Here is a 21,534-nt window from a genome sequence, read left to right on the forward strand (position 1 = left end):
ACAATTGGTGAAAGCATTAGGGGTTTCCTGATTCAACTTTTTCATGTACGAGACGATATTGCAGATTTGAGAGCTGGCCAATACCGACCAGATACAATATTAGCACGGATTGTTCCAGCTTTTATTGCTTATATTATACTGTAGAATGTTTGAAAAGGCTTGATCAAGTAATATTACTAAAACAGACAACATAAGTCAATAACAAAAGCAGTGTGTTTCTATCAGGATGAAAATAACAGATATTTAAGATGCTGACAGATAAGTTTCGATTTATTATTTTTATTTTGCTAATATCAGACTGATATCCGATATTAATATTCGACATCTCTAAAATACACTAGTGTTTAACATGCAGAAGTGCAAAATTCTTTACTATGATTATGATCGGTGGACTTAAACATAAAGAATAGACACAAAACTCCCTGTTGTTTTCAGGAGTTTAATGCATAGAATATAAATATTTTTGCCATACTACCTCAGATGGGTTTTATGTGACTATCTGATGTTGTTCATGCAGAGCATGCAGTCAGCCATATGCTGTAGTATACCACATGTACAAATTGAGTTCTCCATAGCATTTCTAATCTAAAACAATTTCTTTAGAACTGAGCTTAATATGTTGGGTCTATGCTTTTTTTAGACCTTGTATTAATACTTTCATTTCTATCACCTTCTGCATATACCAGGTGTTTTTAGAATAATCAAGTTGTAAATGAAAATCTCAAAAAGCATGAACTTCTCCAAAAGAGATCCTTATTATTTTTTTATTTTTAGGTGGTGCAGTTTGTTCCTTCAACTAGGCGGATACGTATTGTGAATGCTTACTTTTCAAAAGCATTTAAAACTGAAACTGCGTTCGAGAAGTGATTATAGACAGGTAGTAAAAAGTCAATAAAAAATGTATTTCCGTTTCTTAATACAAAAGTTTTTCATTTGGTTGTCACAATCAAATGTAACTAGTTTCACAAACAAGTTCAACTTCTTTAATGAGTGCATAATGATTTTTTGGGACGTTCTCCTGAGTCTTATCCAACGCTCCGATGGGAACTATGTTGCAGTCGTAAGCTGACAACACCTGTATGATTGATGAATCCCATTAATTTTTCGACGCATTCATCACAGTCATTTTAAGCCACAAGAACATCCTACAGACTGCAAAATATATGCACTTTAGGTTTAGCGCCAGAGGTGACTGTGAGGGCCCTTGCCCATCACTACATCAGTCAGAGGGCTCATTAGGAATGCGGTTACATGTTCGATCAAATATATGACCGCCTTTTAATCAGGTGGCTGCACTGGCTGCTTTGCATGCTGCTGCTGGGGGACAAGAAAGATCAATTGGCATAGGCCAGGAGCTGTGATTGGGTCTTTATTCCCACAAGAACTGGATTCATTCATCAAGTAGCGGTGAAGTTCAGTTAAAACACACTTACTGTGCTACTTTCTGAATAGCCTGTCTATATTTCCTTGTTTTTACTAAACTTCAGGTGTGTGATCTGCTTATAAATTCCTTAAATTTACCTTTGCATTTTTGTCCACTGTCAATTAAGATAAAAATATGTTTTGTCTAAATTAAACATTAAGAAAGCAACAACTGAAGAAATTTTTTACTATAGTATATAAATTAATATTTCAATTTAATTTGGAGATTACATGTTGATACAGAGTAGATGCAGTGCATCATTTTTCTTGGTTCTTTTGTGACATCTTAGAATAATTCTAATAGCTAAGCCATCCTGGGAAGGTGCACCAGATGCACCAGCTTTCTATATCTACTGTGGTTGTTTGTAAATGGAGCCCCAGACTGATGGATTCTTATTTTATTTATTTTTATATATTTTCTTAAATTTCTTTAGATCTTGGCATTATGTGTTCGGAAACCTTTAAAGCGACATTATGTTCTAAAGAGGTTCTGTTTACGTGTGAGAAGTGTTTAGGTGTAAGTGGTGAAACTGATTCCAAATTAGGTTTTTTGCATTTCATTTATGTTTCATCAAGGTGAAGAATGTATATGTTGTTGTTACAGGATTTAGGTAATTTGGATAGATTTTTTTTCTTTAATTAAATTGTAATATTTAAAAGAATAATTTTGTATTGACTTAGGTTATCTTTTTGTTGATCTCTCAATTTTGTCTGATGATCTAAAGCATCTAAGTGTTGCATAAGGCATATGCAGTCTGTAAAGGGCGAAATACTCTTTCGCAGCTCTGTTTATGTAGGAATATATGAACAGCTGAATCCAATCATGTATACAAAGACAGATTTAAAGCTGAAGTCTGTAAGTTTTAAAAAATCACTTTTTTGTCATATTGGCTAAAACTGTCCCTATGCCCAGACAGAAGTACATGTGATATGTAACCTGTGAAAAAAACTGCTTCAATTGGTCCCGCCTACTGCCTGTATTTCAATCTGGAAAGAATAATTCGGGACGAGTCAAAACAACCAATCACAGCCAGAGGAGCGTCTGATGGAGTGTCAATCACAGCTCACACACGCTGAATCCCGCCCCCCCCCCCCCCTTCTGGTCGCATGCGGTAGCCGCGCAGATGCTGTGAGAGGGGTGGAGCTTGGAGGTGGGGCATGAGTGAAGCAGAGAGGGTGGGGGAGTGGCGTGAAACCGGTTTTTCTTCAAATTTTCAATCGAAGTCTGCTCTCTTCTCAATGTTACAGACTGCAGCTTTAATTAGAGATATTTGATTGGAATTACAAAACAAAATTAATAAGGCCTATAATCTAGTTTATTATGCCAGTAAAAGTGTTCTAAGATGGACAAATAAATAAATAAATAAAGGAATCTTTTATTCACTTTTAAAAGAGGAAAATAGTTTGTAATAGTAATAGAAACCCCGCTTACAGTAACTCCTCTTGCTATATATATTTATGAACCTCCATAAAAACACTATATCAGCAGAAGAAAAAGGTTAAATGAACTGTTTTATTAGCAGACTTATAAGTTCATCCCTAGAACTGACAATAAAGTTCATTATGGGAAGTCAAGCTAAAGGTCTAGGAAATGTCATTTTAACTTGTCGCCCAGTATCTATGTTTAAAGAGAGCATATCAAGGTTTTGCATCCTTCCTTTTTGTAATTAAATAATTAAGTTGTGGTTTATATCATGTGGAAGTGCAATGCTTTAGTCTAAATTTGTTTTTAAGGCAGCTTCTAGGTTATTCGAGTCATTTTCTCTCAGCAGCTTGTTTTACTATGGTCCCTTTAAACCCAAAGAAGGGATTTGATGCCTTAACTCCAGTATCTGCCTATTCCACTCCCCCACATTTGGCAATATTTGTAGTTTATTGGTGGAGATAAAATTATCTGGTTGCAAAGAAACAAAAGAAAGAAAAAAAGCTATTAAAAGATGTCAAAAGCATAAGAGTTTTTCATTCGGCCTAACAAGCAGTAAGAGTCAGACTAAGAGCAGGAGGAGAACCAAAGGAAAATAATCCTAAATGACACAAGCTCTGATTTTTACTGTTTTTTATGAAAATTGTGAATTAGTCAACAATGCTAGAGACATTGTTTTAAAGCAGTAATATAAATTGCAGTCCTATTATTAATATTACTAACAATATTTTGACACAGACTGCAAGTCAGATATCTCTTTAGCCATAAATGCTAACACACTATAAATAAACATGGAGTTCCTACAGAATTGTAAGCTCTTTAAATACTGCGAGATTACCAATACTCATTCCTTTGTTTAATTTATGCAAATTCTGAGCAGAAGGTCTCGACCAAAGTAACCAGGTCCAAAGTAATAATTAGCTAACACTAGCGCCAAGATCTTCATTATATGTTCACCAAGACAAAAGACAGAATGCAGAATAATTTTTTTGAAAATTGTATTCAAAATACAGACTGAGGTTTTGTCCTTAAGAAGCTGAGAGAGAGTGCACAGCAAGCAGAAGTCACAACAGCCAATAGGTTACTGTATAGCAACAAATCTATAAGAAATCTTCTTAGTTTAGTGTTATCTGTAACATACGGCAAAGTTGTGTTTGTCATTCCTGCTAAGAAAAGAAAAGAAGTCCTTTAGACCAAGTATGTCAGCTAATTTTTCTTCATAGTGGCAGAGGCTGCAGAAATGTATGTTTTCCTAATAAAATGTATTTAATAAGTCAACTAAAAGTCATCTGATCCATTGGGCAGATGTAATGACTTGTGTATATTACTAAACCCAGCAACTGAATGTGTACATTCATCTGCTCGTTGCTTCGGCATTCTTTAACTTGGAATTTAAAAAATACATTAAGAGAAAAAAAAAAAGGCAGATTTGTTGCTTTGTAAACGTCCTTGACTTTGTTATAATAGAGAACATAATGCAATAGAAAATGAAGAAAGCTAAAAGGACTAAAAAATAAGACCGAAACAACACAACACAATATATTTAAAAGCTAAAACAGTCGAATATGTATAACATGTCTGCTATTAGAGGCTTATTTTGAAGAAAGATGGGTTAAGATACTGTTAAGTTGGGGGTATAAAATAAGCAAACAGCCAAATACAAAGTTTATATATGATAATATCCGTTTTTATCCAATCAAATAAAGGATTTTAGCATTTTTTGATATAAGTGATGTAAAGAAATTAACAATATTAAATAAACTAATACACCTGTTTAAATTAATGTGTAAAAAAAAAAGTTATATATTAGCAGATATGAAATCAACTGCTTCCGTACAAAATGGAAGTGCCACCTCCACTTTGCAAAAGAACAAATTTATTTAAAAAAAATGCTAATATTTAGAAGGAACATGTTAAATTTAAAGACGGTAGGTTTCAACGTATAAACACTATATTATAGGTTTAATATAGTGTATAAATTGTATAAACCTAAGAATACATGCTTTACTCTGAGTTAATGTGTTAAACTAAATCGTCATGTGTAATTCTCCCTCTTAGAGAAGCTTTCTGAAGTGTCTTTGGGGTTTGCAAATTTCTCCAACAGTAGACAGAACTCATAAATTCCACATTTTCCCCCATTTTATCATATGTCATTTTTCATAATCATTCCCATTACACTCAGTGACAGGAAGAGGCTTGTGCTAAATGAAACAATGTTTAAGACAAAGTGCTTCAGGCAAACACCTTCATTAAACCTTACAAGTTGAACATGTGGCGAGAACTGTATTAATTGGTACAAGCCTGGAAGAATTCTGAAACTACATGCTTTGCATTTTAATGAGGAAGAGGGAAAAAATGTCAAACACCTCTGCAGTCTAGGAGAATTCTGTGCAACAAATGATCTGGTAAAATGGGAAAAGTACTTTAAAAATACAATAAAAAGAAACAGCAGAAAACACCATCATCAAACACAAATGGCACCACATCAGTGAGGGAGAATGACTACAGTAAAATGCTGCTTGTTCAATGTAGGAAATATACATATTTTTAGCACTATATATTTGATCTCTATGCTTTATTGTCACATTTGAATGTTAAAGATCAGTCATTTGATTTTACTATTCAATAACCTTTATGTGGTTTAAGTTCAGACATTGACTTGGCCACTTGAAAGCCTTGTGTTTTGTGGCTCAAATGAACTTGAGCTATATGTAAGGTTATTGATCTACAAGTTCTACTTATGAGTCTTTTGTTTGATACAGAATTCATTGTTTGATCAGTATAGACCAGATGTCAAGGTCAAGAAGCAGCAAAGCAGCACCAAAGTATCATACAGGCAATATGATGTTCTTTTTTTTTTATCTGTGTTTTTCAAAGCATTTGTAATCATCTTTCCATCTTTGTTTTAAGCTTTATGGATCATCATTTTTTTCTCTGATAGTTTTTCAGGGAAAACAAACCTCAGCTGTCCAACAAAAGGTGGCTAATTACTGTTAATCTATGACTTGAAGCGGGGTTAATTGCTTTTTCATAACAGAGCAAGGTTAGTTAAAGCAGCTCTTTCAACTTGAAAAAAAAGAAAAAATGTTTGAAAACTGCATTGATAATTACTTGGATTATTTTTTTAAGATATCTGGTTCATATTTTGAAACATTTAACGGTTGTAATGAGGCAAACACATCACTGATAATACATAAAACTATATATGCTGTTTAAACATTAAATTATTTAGAGCTTTGGGAGACATTTAGTGTAAAAGACCATTTGTCTGTTTAAATAGCTGTAGTTCTAAATAGGTGTGTAGACAGGTGAGTTAATAACATTTAACCTCACAGCTTAGTTTAAACATTGTTAGACAGAGGTTTGACATAATGCTCGTTACACACAGCCACTGAAATGCCCCCACTGAGTTAATCAAAGATGCTTTTGTTGCTCCTCCCTGCTGGGTGTCAGTCAAACAAAACAAACATGGACTTCTCATGTTGCTCTGGGTCGTTTAATGAAGCCTCCTTTGTTACAATGTCACAAGGTTTAGGCTGTTTTGACACTGAAATGAGCCCCATCATGCTGGGCTTATGGTTTAGAAGCTCCCCTGTTAGAAGTTGCTGCAGCATTAAACTCCAATTGAAAAGCCATTCTGGCATTCCAGATCAACATGTGCTGCTCCTTTTATTATCTTTTTTTGTTGAGCTCACAGAGATAGCAGCTCTGCTCATGCCGATCCAAGATATGCTACTTGGACTGAACTGCATTCATCTTCAATAGAGGGTTTCCTAATAATAGTTGCCTAAAACGTTGATCAATCCTAACTTCTGTAAACGTTTCTGCCGCCTCATTTTTTAAAGGAAAAATATACGTTATTGTCATAAAGCGGGACAGATGGACCCAGTATTCAAGGCGAGTTAGGCAATGGAAAGTTTCACAACGTTTAATGACAGAAAATAATATAACAGAACGGGATCGGCTGCTGAGGACAAACAGACAGCAGCGACTGCAAGAGGGGTCAAGGCACCGCCCAATCACTGACACTCTGGAGGGGAAACATAGGTAAATGACCACAATCATCTGACAGGAGATGATTATCCAAGTGAGTCGCTTACCTGGTTTAACAGTTCAATCCATCCGCAAGATCCAGCCGATGGGCTACCAAACGAGATGTGGCTCAGAGCCGTCCAAAGTGTCCCAGATGCAGCGACCCCAGTGAGCAGGCAGGAGACCGATCCAGGTCAGAGAAGAGTTCAGAACTGGACAATTCGGATATCAGGACTGATCCAAATTTACAGGAATCCTCAAAGCGTGAAGGCAGGTTCAGAGTTCTATGAATCCAGGATGGTGCTCTGACAGATGTGTGCAGATGAAGACAGGCGGGTTCAGTGGCAGAGAGGAACATAGACAAGACTTGGTACCAGGGTAAATGCCGAACTTTAACCTGGTCTCCACCTTGGAACCAAGCTTGCGGAAATTGAAACTGGCCTCCCCAGCGTTCTGAGCCAAAACCCTGAGGCCTCCACAGAGAAGGACCAGAACCCGAGCTCCTCCCACACGCCGAGCCAAAATCCTGAAGGATCAGCGAAGAAGAGCCGAGACACGATCAGGAGACGAGAGACAAACACCAAACCCTCTCAATCCACTGGCCTCCAAGACACAGGATATGAACCAGAAACATAACTAAAACTCGAAACATGAATAACTCACATTAAAACATAACACAAATAGACTAAGAACACAACAATAAACTAAGAAATAATGATCTGGCCATGATAGCTGGGCTGAACTGTGTATATATAGCAGAGGGAGCAGGTGAATAAGATAAATGATAATTAGGGAGCGGCAGGTGAATGAAGTGAGTAATAAGATAAGATACCGGGCCTGCAATCATGAAAGTTATTCAAGAAAAAAAAATCCCATGTTATTTTTTAGCAGTTGCTGCTACATATTCCTTTTCCTTGAATAGATCTCTTGCGATGCTGCCTTTCAATGTCTATGTGGAGATGCTATACATGATTGCAGTCATCAGCTTTCACAAACAATCCATTGTAAACTTCTTTTTGGTATTGCTTTTTGCATATCAGAATCAGTATGATAGTCTTCTATGGTTAATTTTTCTTTCCTCTCACAAATGAGGAAAGAATAGCATGCCAATTAATCTTCATCTAACACCCACGGTGCCTTGCAAACATCCCAGTATTACTGGCGCTTTCCTCATTTTTGGCACTGGTGCCTGTGCAGCCTCATTTATCTTCATTGCTCATGCTTCAACTGTCACACAGGGCATGGAAAGAGGAAATCCAAGTCTTTACGGAAACAGTGATACAGTTTTAAAACCACCCTCACAACTGTTGTTAATCGTCTTCTCCATGAGTGCACGCAGTGCTGAATCAGTCTCGATATTGCCCTGAGGTGCATGGAGCTACCCTCTCTCCTCCTCACTTCTTACTACATTATGGAGATATAATGGAAGAAAGGGCGACAAGATTGCCATTTTGTTCCCCGCTCTAATTGCAGATTAAAGACAAAAAGTGAGTCCAGCAAGGGAAAATGTAACTACTTTGTCACCCGGCTTTCTGAAGAATGGATCTGCTATTAGCTTCACGTCGTGGCCTTCAGAGCAAATGGCTGTTTGAAGGCAGCAGGAGTCTGTTGCCATATGGCATGAGACAGTGACAAAATTGAATAAACAGAAGAGATTTGCGAAAACAAAGCAGCAGGAGAGCATCATTAGACAGCAGTTGTCCATAAGTGAGGCTTCAATTCAGATAGGGAAAGCGGGTCACGCAGAGAGTAACAAAGTGGGAGAATCAGTGTGAGGGTTGCCATAGTTAATTTTTACTCCGCTTACTCCCTTCCAGCTACAGAGCACTGGCAGACATTAGATATGGCTGTTACTACAATGTTCAAGCTGTTTGCTTCTCCTCTGTACAATGCTGGCATAAAACTATATGAAAATTGCTTCATTGGTGGCAGTTTGAGGCAGTATTTGCTGCAAAATATCCTGACAATGGTGTTAAAGATTGAGGTTAGCTTAAGAATCGTAATATATTAAATGGGTTGTATTCAAGTCTGTTTTGCACCAAGGATCTGCATGTTTCATAGACATTTCTGTAGAGTTAAAACCAGATTGAATATTAAAGCTTCTTTTGCATGTTGGGGTATCTAAGTATGTTTGTAGAAATCAAGATGATGTAGTCAAATATAATCAGTATATGTGTAACTTAAAGGCTATTTCTATTTTCAAAGTATTTAACTTAGGATGAAGGGATATCAATGTTATTTTTGGCATATATCTTCAAGTTTAGCAACTAAACTAATCAATATAGCAGGCAGGTAAGATTGCTGTTCTGTTGAAGACATCAGTGCAGACTGAGAATCTGCATAACCCTGCAAGTAATTAGGTCATCTTAAATTACGTCTGTTAAGTGGGACTTTTACATTTACCTGCAATGATGTCTATGTGTTGAAGATGCTGCATGCTAACATACATGCTATGTTAGTATCAAGCGTCTTAATTTAGTGATTAAAGTTATATGCTGGGCAATAAAAGCAGCATAACAGCACAAAACTGCAAAGATCTGTGGTCAAAATACATTTAAATGTGAAGCCTAAATAGGACCGAAGTTATATGTTTTTATGTAGAGGAGGATTTAACCTAAACTCACTCTGAAGTCACATTATGAACAAAAAAAAAACTCTTTGTGTCACATGAGTTGTAGAAAGCAAAATCAATAAAAAGTGTCTTATTTCCAACAATATTATGATGCTCAAAGGAAATCAATAAAAGCTTTTGTCTGAGAGACTCAAGTCAAAACAACAGGAAGTTGTGAGCCCCTATTGTTCAGTATTTTAACCAGAGTCTATAGAAATGCATTAGTCGGTAAAGTCCTAGAGCTAACCTCTTTGCAGGATTCTTAGTGGATCTGTTTGTTCACTCTTGTTTCAGGAACTAGCTTGCTCCAACACATCAAACTGAAATGGGTCAGTATAAGCAGGTTGACTTTTTCAGTTCAGTGTTCACAGCTCTAATTCCTTTGCCCAAAAATAATATAAGCTAATTTTAAATCATCAGGGCTGCTGATGTATTTAGGTTAGAGTGTCAACACCTTTCCTCCTTCTTAAGGATTTATATGTTTCTCTGCTTGGAAAAGCTCTCAGAGCCAAATAAAACCTAATGTGGTCCCACCCAGTGAAGATTATTCCAGCCATCTCATTACATGGATGAGTCATCGCTACCGGTTCCATATCAGATCAATTTTATGGGGGGGGTCATCATTGCCATTTAGGTCTGATTGTTTGCTTTTGTTTGTTTCCCCTTCCCTAAAGGAAATTGGCCAAGAAGCGTAAGGAGACACTGAACAGCACCCGTCAAGAGATGACAGTGATGGTCAATTCCATGGATAAGAGTTATACAGAGCAGGGCACCAACTGCGACGAGGCGCTGTCCTTCATGGACACGCACAACCACACTCTGGCCACCCGCAGCGAGTGCGCGCTCACGCTCAACGGACGGAGTGAATGCTCCCTCACTCTAAACGGCCGAGGTAAGATAGCCTCAAGCTGACCTTCTGATTGGTTTGCCTGCGGTTTTGCTAAACACCCACATTAGGGACAGAGTTAGGATACAGGAAGTAATTATGGTCCTTGATATTAAATCTGTACTAAATCAGCAGCACCCGTTATAAAGTTAAAGCAAGAATTCAAAGATATTTTTTTGTCAATTCCCAGCAAGGCAAAATGTAAAATTGCTGTCTCAATGTTTTTTGATCGGTTTATTTACTTAAAATTTAATTCTGATGAGCATTGCTTTGAGTTCACCCTAAAACTGCTTGTTTTTGCTGCATAAACTCTTTGTGAAAATCCTTGCTCACAATCTACTTGGAGTATGCCAACCAAATCAATAGTTAGGCCATCTTGAAATCCCTAACCAGACCTCAAAGCTGATCAGTAAAAATTAGATGAGCCAGAAGTCTGTCTTTAGGTCATAAACTCAGCACCATGCTGTGTCCAAGCCACCTATTAAACAAGCTGCCACGTTTGCTCTCTTGCCTCAAACCTATTCGTTTTCTTAACGTGAAACCCAATGTCTTGTTGATGGACACAGAAGCTAAGTCAGCACCCAGAGCTTGACCCGCTATAATCCTGGCCAAACCCATCAGATTAAAGACCCCAGCTGTAGCCTGTTTCTGCTCCCTTCCAGGGGCTGAGCCCCAAAGATGCTCTGACCTTGATTAACTGTCTGTTAGCGTAGATGTCTAAATCTGACACCTCTGTCTGCCAGCATAAATGCTTTAACCGCTTTATGTTGTATCTGCCTGTCATGGTGCAGCCTTCTCACTCTCTCTGACCTTACATTACTGTCAGAAATGTCATTTAGGCTCAAAACATTACAGATGAAAGATTATATTCCTGAACATACCATCCTTAGAACGCGAACGCTGCTACACCCAGTAGCGAGGGAGGGTTGGATGAGGAGATAATTATCCAGAGAGAAACTGAGGTCATCATAACTGCTTAAATAATCAATGTTACTTAAAAGCCAGACACAGTTACTGCATGTGTGACTCATTCAGTATTGTTTAATATACAAATAAACTTCCCTTGCCTTACTTCAAAATTGCTATGATAGACTTTTTTTTTTTGTTAATCCCAATCCTAGAATGTAAATTAAGGATTAATAGTCACAGTTCCTGTTTGCATGCATTCAGTGGTACTGTTGATGATGCATTTCTGCAGCTCTTTCTTTTAATAAATAATTATTTTTGAAAATTCAACTTTTATCATTTCCAAAACAACAAATGATTTAAATTTGATAGTTTTTTTTGTTTTGTTTTTTAGATTTTAACTCATGGTTAACATTCCTGACATTTTAAAATGTTTTCATTAAAACGAGAACTTTAGTTTAAGTTCTTATAATTTTTTGTAAGAAACAATGTAAAAAGAGAACAGCTTTAAAAAAAGGTTTTCTATAAAAGAATTACATGTCAGGATTTCTTTATACCTCTCTTAAAAGTCAGGTAAAAAAATGGTTATTGGTATAAGGGGATTACATCTTGCAAAAAAGCTCTATGCATGTTTCATTTGGATTTATTTCATTGAGCTTCAACTTTTGCCGAAGTCCCTCCAATGCATTAAAACTACTTCCTTCCAGTTAACCTAACTCTGCCGGGAATATACATAATGTTGTTTCTAACTCTTTCACTCCCACTAAATTTTTACTAAATGTACCTTAAAGAGTTGCAAATTGAACAGACATTTTCGTGGCTGCTAAAATGCTTAGCATAATTACCTGATCAACGTTTTTGGAATTAATTTAAAGGCTTTTTCTTTTTTCCTAGAGAACCTGTACTGTACACAAGCCATAAGTTTTTAATACAATTGAGTCACAATTGTGTTTTCAATTTCAACTTATCTCAGCCAAAATTCTGGTCTAATTTGAATGAAATTTGTCTTAGATACTTTAAAACATCTCATGAAACGCCTCAGTCATAAAGTACGAAATTCAAGATTATGAGTAAACAAGGAAGTTTCATTTCAGAGTGGTATGATCTTTATGTAAGCAGAAATGTTTTGTTAAAACAAATTTTATCTACCCAGTTTAACATTTGCAAGTCAAAGATATAAACACCCATCAAAAATGGTTTTGTAAACAAAACCACGCTAAAGCATGCGAAGATCAAGCATGTGGAAGGGAATAACCTTCATGGAATTTATTTAAATGAACTCTACCATACAGTATCTAATGGGCGTAAAAAAAATCCCCAGCAATCCAGAAGAGCCAGAACTGTGCCAGACATTTTTAAAAAGCTCCATTACAGAAGCATGTTTTTATCTCTATATATGCTGACCATGTGAGTCTTAATCGGAATCCACAATGAATTCAAACTTGTGCAACATATTATTGTTTCTAAAAGTTTTTTGAAGCTGTATGTTGAATAATAATGCCACGCTCAACCATGAAAAAAAGCAAGTAAAATGCATTGTTTAAACATTCATAATTATTCTGATACTCAAACAGATTATGCATGTTATCAAATTTTTGTGGCAACTCAAATTGCATTTTGTGTAAATCCTACAGCAGGATTTTTAACACTGTAGTTGTCCTGGTTAATATTAGAAAGCATTTCACCAGCATTACTATGAAACTAACTCCTCTTGTCTAATATTCGCTTTTTCTTTTTGCTATCCTGTAATCTTTTGATTACACCATATATGAGTTACTTTGAAAAAGGCAGATTACACTTGTATATATGAAGTAGTTTTTGTAAATTGAAAAACGTAATTCTTTTAGCTCTTATAAAAAGATTTAAAGATTTTCATCCCTTTCATTGGAAAAATGATCTAGAAATAAGTAAAAATGTCTTAAATTAAGTGTATTTACCCTTGATTTGAGTAGGTAAATGAGATAGTTTGCCAATGGAATGAGTATTTTTACTCTTAAAATAAGATCATTTGATAACATGCACTTGAAATAAGACAATGCAATTGTGTTTTCTTATTTTAAATCTAAATTGTCTTGTTCCATTGGCAAAGTGACAATTTTTATCTCCTCAATTCAAGAACATATGTACTTATTTTCAGAAAAAATGACTTATTTAGATTTTGACTTCAGTAGTTATTAGACAAAACAACAAGAGCATTTCATTGTTTCATAACGATGAGAGATTAACTCGATTTTGCCCTTTAATTAATCTTCTGAAAGAATTTAAAAAGGTGCACAACCAACTTTTTGAACTTTGAAAAATGATTGTATGTAGATTTTTGACATTGAATGTGGGATGCATAACAAAAAAGACCCACTGTGTGTCTTTCAGGTGTAGAGGTATAGTCTATAGGGAAAGGAAATGGCCCACAGGGCAGGGGACAGCAGACCTGTAGGTGCAGCTCCTGACATTATTTACCCTCCTTGCAGCGCCTGCAAAACAAAACCCAGAGAGACAAGGACAAGGTGTCCTGGTGGAGGCTTTGTTACAGCATTTATAGAGGCTTGGTATCAGCTTATTGTTTTTTTAAAAAGAGAAAGGTTGAGTTTTTTTATTTCTAAAGTGAAAAAAAGAAGTTGAATCATAATTCCATAGAATAAAAAAGTAGAGGGATTCAGAGCATTAAAATATTTTGTATCTCACAGCTATGAGTTCCCAAACAAACACGTTAAAATCTAAGTTTCTCAAGATCTCAGGACATCTGTTGCAACTACCAAGTAGAAAGAAAATAAACAGTTTTTACAGTTACTTTCAACGGAAGTTTAAAAAAATAAATTTTTTAGATTTTTTTATAACATTTATATTGCCCTGCAGATATTTAATGTTTTTATTGGATTATTATTGACTAATTTGATTTATTAACACAAAGTACTGGAAAATGAAAAAGGGGGAGCAAAATAATGGATTTTTCCTGTCTCTAATAGGTTTTGTGTAACATGGGTTTAATATTTACATATCAAACTTCTCAGAACTTTTTATTTTAAAAACCTTTTATGATTTTCTTTTTCAAATTTACAGTAAAAAAAAGGTCAGGGATAGGAATTTCCAATAAAATATGAAAATTTTATGTTTTTATAAACCAAAGGTATAAAATTACTTTTATAAGATATGTTAATATGTGTCTTTTTTTACACCATTTGTGAATGTGTGAATTTTTGCCTTATCTGCAGCCGGATCGTCCCCCTCCTCCTTCACGCTGCCAAAAGCCAACACTCTGACATCATCCATCCCCACCAACACCTACTACCCAGGTAAACATGGCCCCTTTTCACTCTTTAGTCCAATCTACCATCAAAAAAGTTTTCTTTTTTTATCTGAACTCATATGTTGACAAATTAAGTTCTTGTAAAATCAGGAAAATTAAATGTCACAATAGATTAATAAAAGACAGCATTTTTAAACAAGTTTTAATGAGTTTTATATTCGCCATAAGACTTAATATTTAATATAATTTACAAGCTGATACTGTAATGTGTGACATGAACCTATCCAACCAATTTATTCATGCTTTAGAAGAAAGTGAATCACAAAACGATTTCACAAACGAGAAAGCAGATAAATTAAGTTTGGATGGGTTTCCACCCTGCGACGTCTCTGCTCCTGTTTTATAGCAGCTCCCCAAGATGGATTTTTTTGCTGTTCGATTGAGTTTCTACAACGAATATCCATAATTGTGTCTTTTGTAATTACTTCACAGCCCATTGATTAGATGGAGTAAAGGGCAGCTAGATTTATAATCAGCTAAACTTGCTGTATAATTAGCTTTTCCAAAAATGATGACCTATTTCTTATTTTGTTTTTTTTCAAGAATCTTTTCCTTTTTATTGTCTACTTTAATGCAACTTATCTTTTCTATTTACTGCCATTCTCTTTCCTCCTCCACCCTTTGCACTTGTGTGAGCAGATCCCTTTGTGCCAACAGCTATCTTAGGTGAGATGCATTATTTTTCTTCTCATTAGTTAATGTAGTAAAAGTGTATAGGTCTGTTATACAGTAGTTATGTGGCTGAAAACATAATCTGAGCCTACAAGACAAATATTTTCAAAGTCATTCTTAAATTCGGATGACATTTTTAAATAAAGATGGCTTCCTCACCTCCATACTTGCCTGCTGCTTCCTCCTCTTATAATTCCTTCCAGCTAAACCTTCCTTCCTTCCTTCCTTCCTTCCTTCCTTCCTTCCTTCCTTCCTTCCTTCCTTCCTTCCTTCCTTCCTTCCTTCCTTCCTTCCTTCCTTCCTTCCTTCCTTCCTTCAGTGATAAGGGGGACTCCTATCCTGTGCTGAGGCTGGCTTCACTCCATCCCATACACATTGCGTGTGATGTCACTCACATGTTTGACCTCTCATATGCATGGACAAAACTTGTGGAGTGGATGTGGGGGGAGGCGGTGGGGGAGGCACAGAACGTGGATTTGCCACAGCAGCTGAACTGAGACATAAAACATTCTCTCTTATAGCCCATAGCTCAAAATATTTAGTCTGGACATCTTCCGGTGCATCTAAATACAATAGAATGTCACAGAATAGTACACTTGTTACAGTTAAATATTTGTTCTTATTTAGTTAAACTGGATATATATTTATTGTTCAGAGTAATATATTTGAAACTTCCATTTGTTACCTTTCTATCATTATTGGTTACAGCTAATGAAACTTTAGTCTCTCAAAAAGATTAAAAGAAAAATCAGCAAAACCAGCAAATATTTATTTTAAGAAATGGCGGGCTAGTATATTATCCTTCCACTCAACTTTCCAATTAAATGCTTGGATATAAACAGCTTTTTTTTTTATCTTGAACTTGTTTGGGCGTACCATATTTTAGTGCTGATCATTTTCAAGCTTAAATTAGAGCATAATATCAAATAATTAAAATGGGCTTTTAATGCAGAAATGTGATGTTATGGCCCAATCAAAATAGTAAATTTAATAAAAATATGTTTATGTTTTTTGGACAACCCCTGGGTAGGCTGCTGACTCTAACCAATCCAGCAAACAGTCATAGCCTCCTTTTATGACTTATTGTTAAAAAAAAAAACAACTTTATAAAGGATTGCAGTATCTAAGCTTCTTAATGAAAAGTTGGGTGAAAGGAAAGTGTTTAAAAGGAGAAGAAAAGGGAAATTCTATTATTTATTTGGAGGTCAAGCTGTAAGAATCGAGAAGAAGAATGTAAACTAAAGAATCCAAGTTGCTGAGTTACTGTGTTGGTGACTTCTGTGTTGGTCCACTGTGTTTAATCAAGACCAAAGAAAGCGCAGCCATCCACCAAGAAATGTTTAAACTTTCTATGATTCCTTCTGCTGATAAGCTTACTGAGTTTCTGCATACATTTTCTGGGCTAGTTTTGGACCCTGCTGACACTAAAAAAAGCTTTTTAGTTGGTTTAATTACTGTAGTAACTGTCCATTCAGACATATTGACACTACAGGTGCTGGTCATAAAATTAGAATATCATGAAAAAATAGATTGATTTCAGTAATTCCATTTAAAAAGTGAAACTTGTATATTATATTCATACATTACATACAAACTCATATATTTCAGATGTTTATTTTGTTTAATTTTGATGATTACAAATGACAACAAATGAAAATCTCAAATTCATCATATCAGAAAATTAGAATATTACTGAAGACCAATAAAAACAAAGGATTTATAGAAATGTTGGCCAACTGAAAAGTATGAACATGAAAAGTATGAGCATGTACAGCACTCAGTATTTAGTTGGGCCTCCTTTGGCCTGTATTACTGCAGCAATGCGGCGTGGCATGGAGTCGATCAGTCTGTGGCACTGCTCAGGTGTTATGATAGCCCAGGTTGCTCTAATAGTGGCTTTTAGCTCTTCTGAATTGTTGGGTCTGGTGTATTGCATCTTCTTCTTCACAATACCCCATAGATTTTCTATGGGGTTAAGGTCAGGAGAGTTTGCTGGCCAATTAAGAACAGGGCACTGAACTTTGGCACTGTGTGCAGGTGCCAAGTCCTGTTGGAAAATGAAATCTGCATCTCCAAAAAGTTGGTCAGCTGCAGGAAGCATGAAGTGCTCTAAAACTTCCTGGTATGTGGCTGCGTTGACCCTGGACCTCAGAAAACACAATGGACCAACACCAGCAGATGACATGGCACCCCAAACCATCACTGACTGTGGAAACTTTACACTGGACTTCAAGCAACGTGGATGAAGTGCCTCTCTTCTTTTCCTCCAGACTCTGGGACCATGATTTCCAAAGGAAATGCAAAATTTACTTTCATCAGAGAACATGACTTTGGACCACTCACCAGCAGTCCAGTCCTGTTTCTCTTTAGCCCAGGCAAGACGCTTCTGACGCTGTCTGTGGTTCAAGAGTGGCTTGACACAAGGAATGCGACAGCAGAAACCCATGTCTTTCATACGTCTGTGTGTGGTGGTTCTTGAAGCACTCACTCCAGCTGCAGTCCACTCTTTGTGAATCTCCCCCACATTTTTGAATGGGTTTTGTTTCACAATCCTCTCCAGGGTGCGGTTATCTCTCTTGCTTGTACACTTTTTTCGACCACATCTTTTCCTTCCCTTCGCCTCTCTATTAATGTGCTTGGACACTGAGCTCTGTGAACAGCCAGCCTCTTTAGCGATGACCTTTTGTGTCTTGCCCTCCTTGTGCAAGGTGTCGATGGTCGTCTTTTGGACAACTGTCAAGTCAGCAGTCTTCCCCATGATTGTGTAGCCTATAGAACTAGACTGAAAGACCATTTAAAGGCTTTTGCAGGTGGTTTGAGTTAATTAGCTGATTAGAGTGTGGCACCAGGGGCCATCAATTTTGAACCTTTTCACAATATTCTAATTTTCTGATATGATGAATTTGAGATTTTCATTTGTTGTCATTTGTAATCATCAAAATTAAACAAAATAAACATCTGAAATATATGAGTTTGTATGTAATGTATGAATATAATATACAAGTTTCACTTTTTAAATGGAATTACTGAAATCAATCTACTTTTTCATGATATTCTAATTTTATGACCAGCACCTGTATAAAGTATTGTCAAGAAGAGGATGAAGACCACCAGACCCAACAAGGTGCAACCTGGGCATCAAACTCAGCAGAGCCACAGGTTCCATCAACTCTATAATATGCTGTATTGTCATATTAATTAAAGCAAAACAAGCATTATTCGATTAATGTGTGTACATCGCAGTTGGCTAACATTTTAGCATAAATGTGAAGCATTACTATTCACATTTTCCAAGAAACCAATTTGTATGTTTGCATTACCTGTAAGCCACAAAACTCTTGGAATAGTTCTCATTATGTTTTACGGATGTAAATAGATCTATATCACAGTTTCTATTATTTAGATTTTGAAGTTTGTAATTAAAACTCTGATTTATTGGCTTTAAAGTTAAACATCCGCTATGCTGCCCTCCCTTTTCTCCCCTTTCACATGTTTAACTCCCCTCCTTTCTTCCAAAACAACAACAACCTTTTCTATTATTCTTTTTAAAGTTGCACACACTGCCTTTGGCAATCTGCTTTTGACCTACTTGTTGTTTCTTTAGACTTTTCTTTTTAATTTTTTGCAGTGTTTATACATCTTGTACAGCGATAAAGTAGAATCATGAAAAGCATTTTGTTCCTCTGTTAATTATTACTGTCTTCACGCAGCTTCTCACACAAGCAGATGTTTTTCTATAAGTTTTGCTTCTAAGCTAAGTGGGGCACTCGAACCATGATAATTAAACACTCAAGGCCACAGAACAAAGACATAATAACTGACTTGTGGGCATGCATTTTTAAGGGAAAAAAAGCAACTCTTGACTTGTTATTTGAAATTATTTTTAGTGTTACTTCCACCCCTGTAAACTTGACGCGGTGTCTTTCATCACTGTGCGTTGTGACAGCTGCTTTATGTTTGCTGCACATTAATCGCAACAATTAACATCACGTTGCAGCAAATCCCCAAAAATATCACGTGGTTCCAGTTGTTAAACATTCAGTCACAGTTGTTCTCTTGTCAGATGAGGTGAAACATCAAAACTGATTAGATCACGAGGGACTGGTGAGGTGTTTTTTTTTTGTTTTATTATTTTTTTTTTAACTTCCTAAGGCATTATTGTAGAAATAATAAAAAAAAATGCAAATTCAGGTGTTTCCAAAAGCACATGCAAACATAATTACACTAATTAGTGAAGTTGAGTTGCCATTATTAAAATATGCAAGTAATATACATTTGAAACCATCACTGCTTAGTCCAAATGTAATTATGTAGATTTTCTCCCGGAAATCCATAACTTCCTTGTTTTCTCTAACTGATTTTATTCTATTAAATTTTTTTTTGTCTTGCATTGTTTAAATTGCCCCATCCTTTCACTCAGCTCCCCCACCCCACCACCCACAGCCTAGGCTTTCTACAGTGCCTTGACAAAGTGCTAATACCCCATAAAATGTGTCCCACTTTGTCACGTTACCATCAAAACTACCTCAAGTCTCTTACAGCCCCTGCGATTGCCTTGCATCCTCGCACCTCTTACCAACTTTACTGTCCTTGCTGAAAAGCAAAAAAAAAACTACCAAAAAAAAAAACATCCCAGCAGCATGATGCTGCCACCATCAGGGCATTGTGCAGCATCATTTTCCTCTTCACATAGCAATATGCACGTGAGCAATAAAATGTCAGTTTCCGTCTCATCTGACCCAAGCAGATACACATACTTGCGACTTCTGAAAGCATTTGGTTTCACTGGCTTTTACTTCCGATTATCAGATACAATGTTGGATGGGGGGAGGGGGGTTAATAAAAATGCATGACACACTTTTCAGCTTTTTGTCAAAACAAATAGTTGAACTAAATGTCCTCTCCTTCCATTTCATATAAATGCACTACTTTGTCTTGGTCCTTCATATAAAGTCCCAATAAAACACACAAGGTTTGATTTTGTGATGTCAGAGAATGTGCAAAAAGGTTAAGGGGTTTGCATACTTTTGCAAGGCACTGTACATAGTGAGTTTGAACTAAGAAGGCATGTGATCTTGCCCTTTAGTGAAGTTCTAAAACTGGACTGTTACAGGTTCTCATGCTGTATTGTTGCTTCTCCCCTCTCTCCTGTCTCTTCTCCTCTCTTTCTCTTTATATACACAACCTCTAATGTATCTGCTATCTAAAAAGTGCCCATTAATGGTAAGTTTTCCTAAGTGACCCCTGGGTTGGGGGAAGGAGGCGGTGTTTATTTTATTTTTTTTGTTCTTTTTACTCAGACAGTAAGCCAACAACTGGCTGCTTCTGATATTCTGACAGTGATTGCATGACAAGTGGACATGTTAGCATCTCACCACCCTCCGTACTGTGCCACCAAGCCACCACTAGCTTAGCATGGTCAAAATACATACTGTACATCGCCCCATGGCAGCATCACCCAATGCATTCTCCTCCCATTTCCGTGTCCCTCCTGGGTTCTTTCTTCTGTTATTTATTTTCTAATTAAATGTATTACTTAGATTTTTTTTTTTTTTACATAGTTAAAGGGAAGAATGGGTGGCAGGGGTGGAATCCAAGCTGTGTCTTTGTGATGCTTCTGACAGTGCCTGCTGAAACATGCTCACTGTGGCCCCCACCGCACCCCCTCCTCTCACATCCTCCTCCATGTTTTTGGACACCCTCCATTGTCCGCTGGCTCGCCCCAAAAGCATTTGTGCCTCATCTCTGCCACTGACTGGAGGAGAGTATAAAAGACCTGGAATGGACTCTGACTCTAAATATGAGCTGCAGCCAAAGCCAGTGTACTGTTCTGCCAGTAAACAGCAGTAAACCTGTTGGTTTGCGGCACTTTATGACACTTTTTATCATCATCTCTGCTGTTGTGGCCCCAGCAACATACTCTATTCTTACAGCCGCCATGTTAAACGTATAAAGTGCAAACGCTTTACTCAGAGGGCCTTAAAGAGGACAGTGTTTTCCAGACATACAGAGACAGATGGACCTGAACCTTCCCACCACATGACTCATCCTATTACTCAATGATGTTGTGTTGTTGTGACCATCCATAACAAACAGATTACTAGCTGAGACTTGTTTTTCAATCTGGAGGGTGGTGACATAATGCTTAACAGTAAATGATTAAATAAGATAATATACCATCTGTGTAAGAAAGTTTTTGAGATGCCAAAAAAAATTAAGAAGTGACATTAACTAAAGCTACTGACCTTTGGTTTATACAGCGCCTTGCAAAAATACTC

The 21,534-nt window shown here is 36.6% G+C and overlaps 1 protein-coding gene across 11 annotated transcripts in view; it reads left to right on the plus strand.

Annotated features, from left to right (window-relative positions):
* The window catches only part of LOC119787187 (receptor-type tyrosine-protein phosphatase mu-like), a 237,019-nt gene that overhangs the window by 157,580 nt on the left and 57,905 nt on the right, over positions 1 to 21,534 (plus strand). For 5 of the 11 annotated variants that reach the window (XM_038290846.1, XM_038290847.1, XM_038290848.1 and 2 more), the window contains 4 exons: positions 10,163 to 10,380; positions 14,490 to 14,570; positions 15,224 to 15,250; positions 20,468 to 20,479. In XM_038290846.1, coding sequence (XP_038146774.1) covers positions 10,163 to 10,380; positions 14,490 to 14,570; positions 15,224 to 15,250; positions 20,468 to 20,479 — 338 coding nt within the window. The remainder of the gene's footprint in view (positions 1 to 10,162; positions 10,381 to 14,489; positions 14,571 to 15,223; positions 15,251 to 20,467; positions 20,480 to 21,534) is intronic. The other 6 variants (XM_038290850.1, XM_038290851.1, XM_038290855.1 and 3 more) reach the window with 2 other exon arrangements.

The sequence above is a fragment of the Cyprinodon tularosa genome, unplaced genomic scaffold (assembly GCF_016077235.1).
Source record: "Cyprinodon tularosa strain WSP-4 unplaced genomic scaffold, ASM1607723v1 ctg29, whole genome shotgun sequence".
Classification (NCBI taxonomy): Eukaryota; Metazoa; Chordata; class Actinopteri; order Cyprinodontiformes; family Cyprinodontidae; genus Cyprinodon; species Cyprinodon tularosa.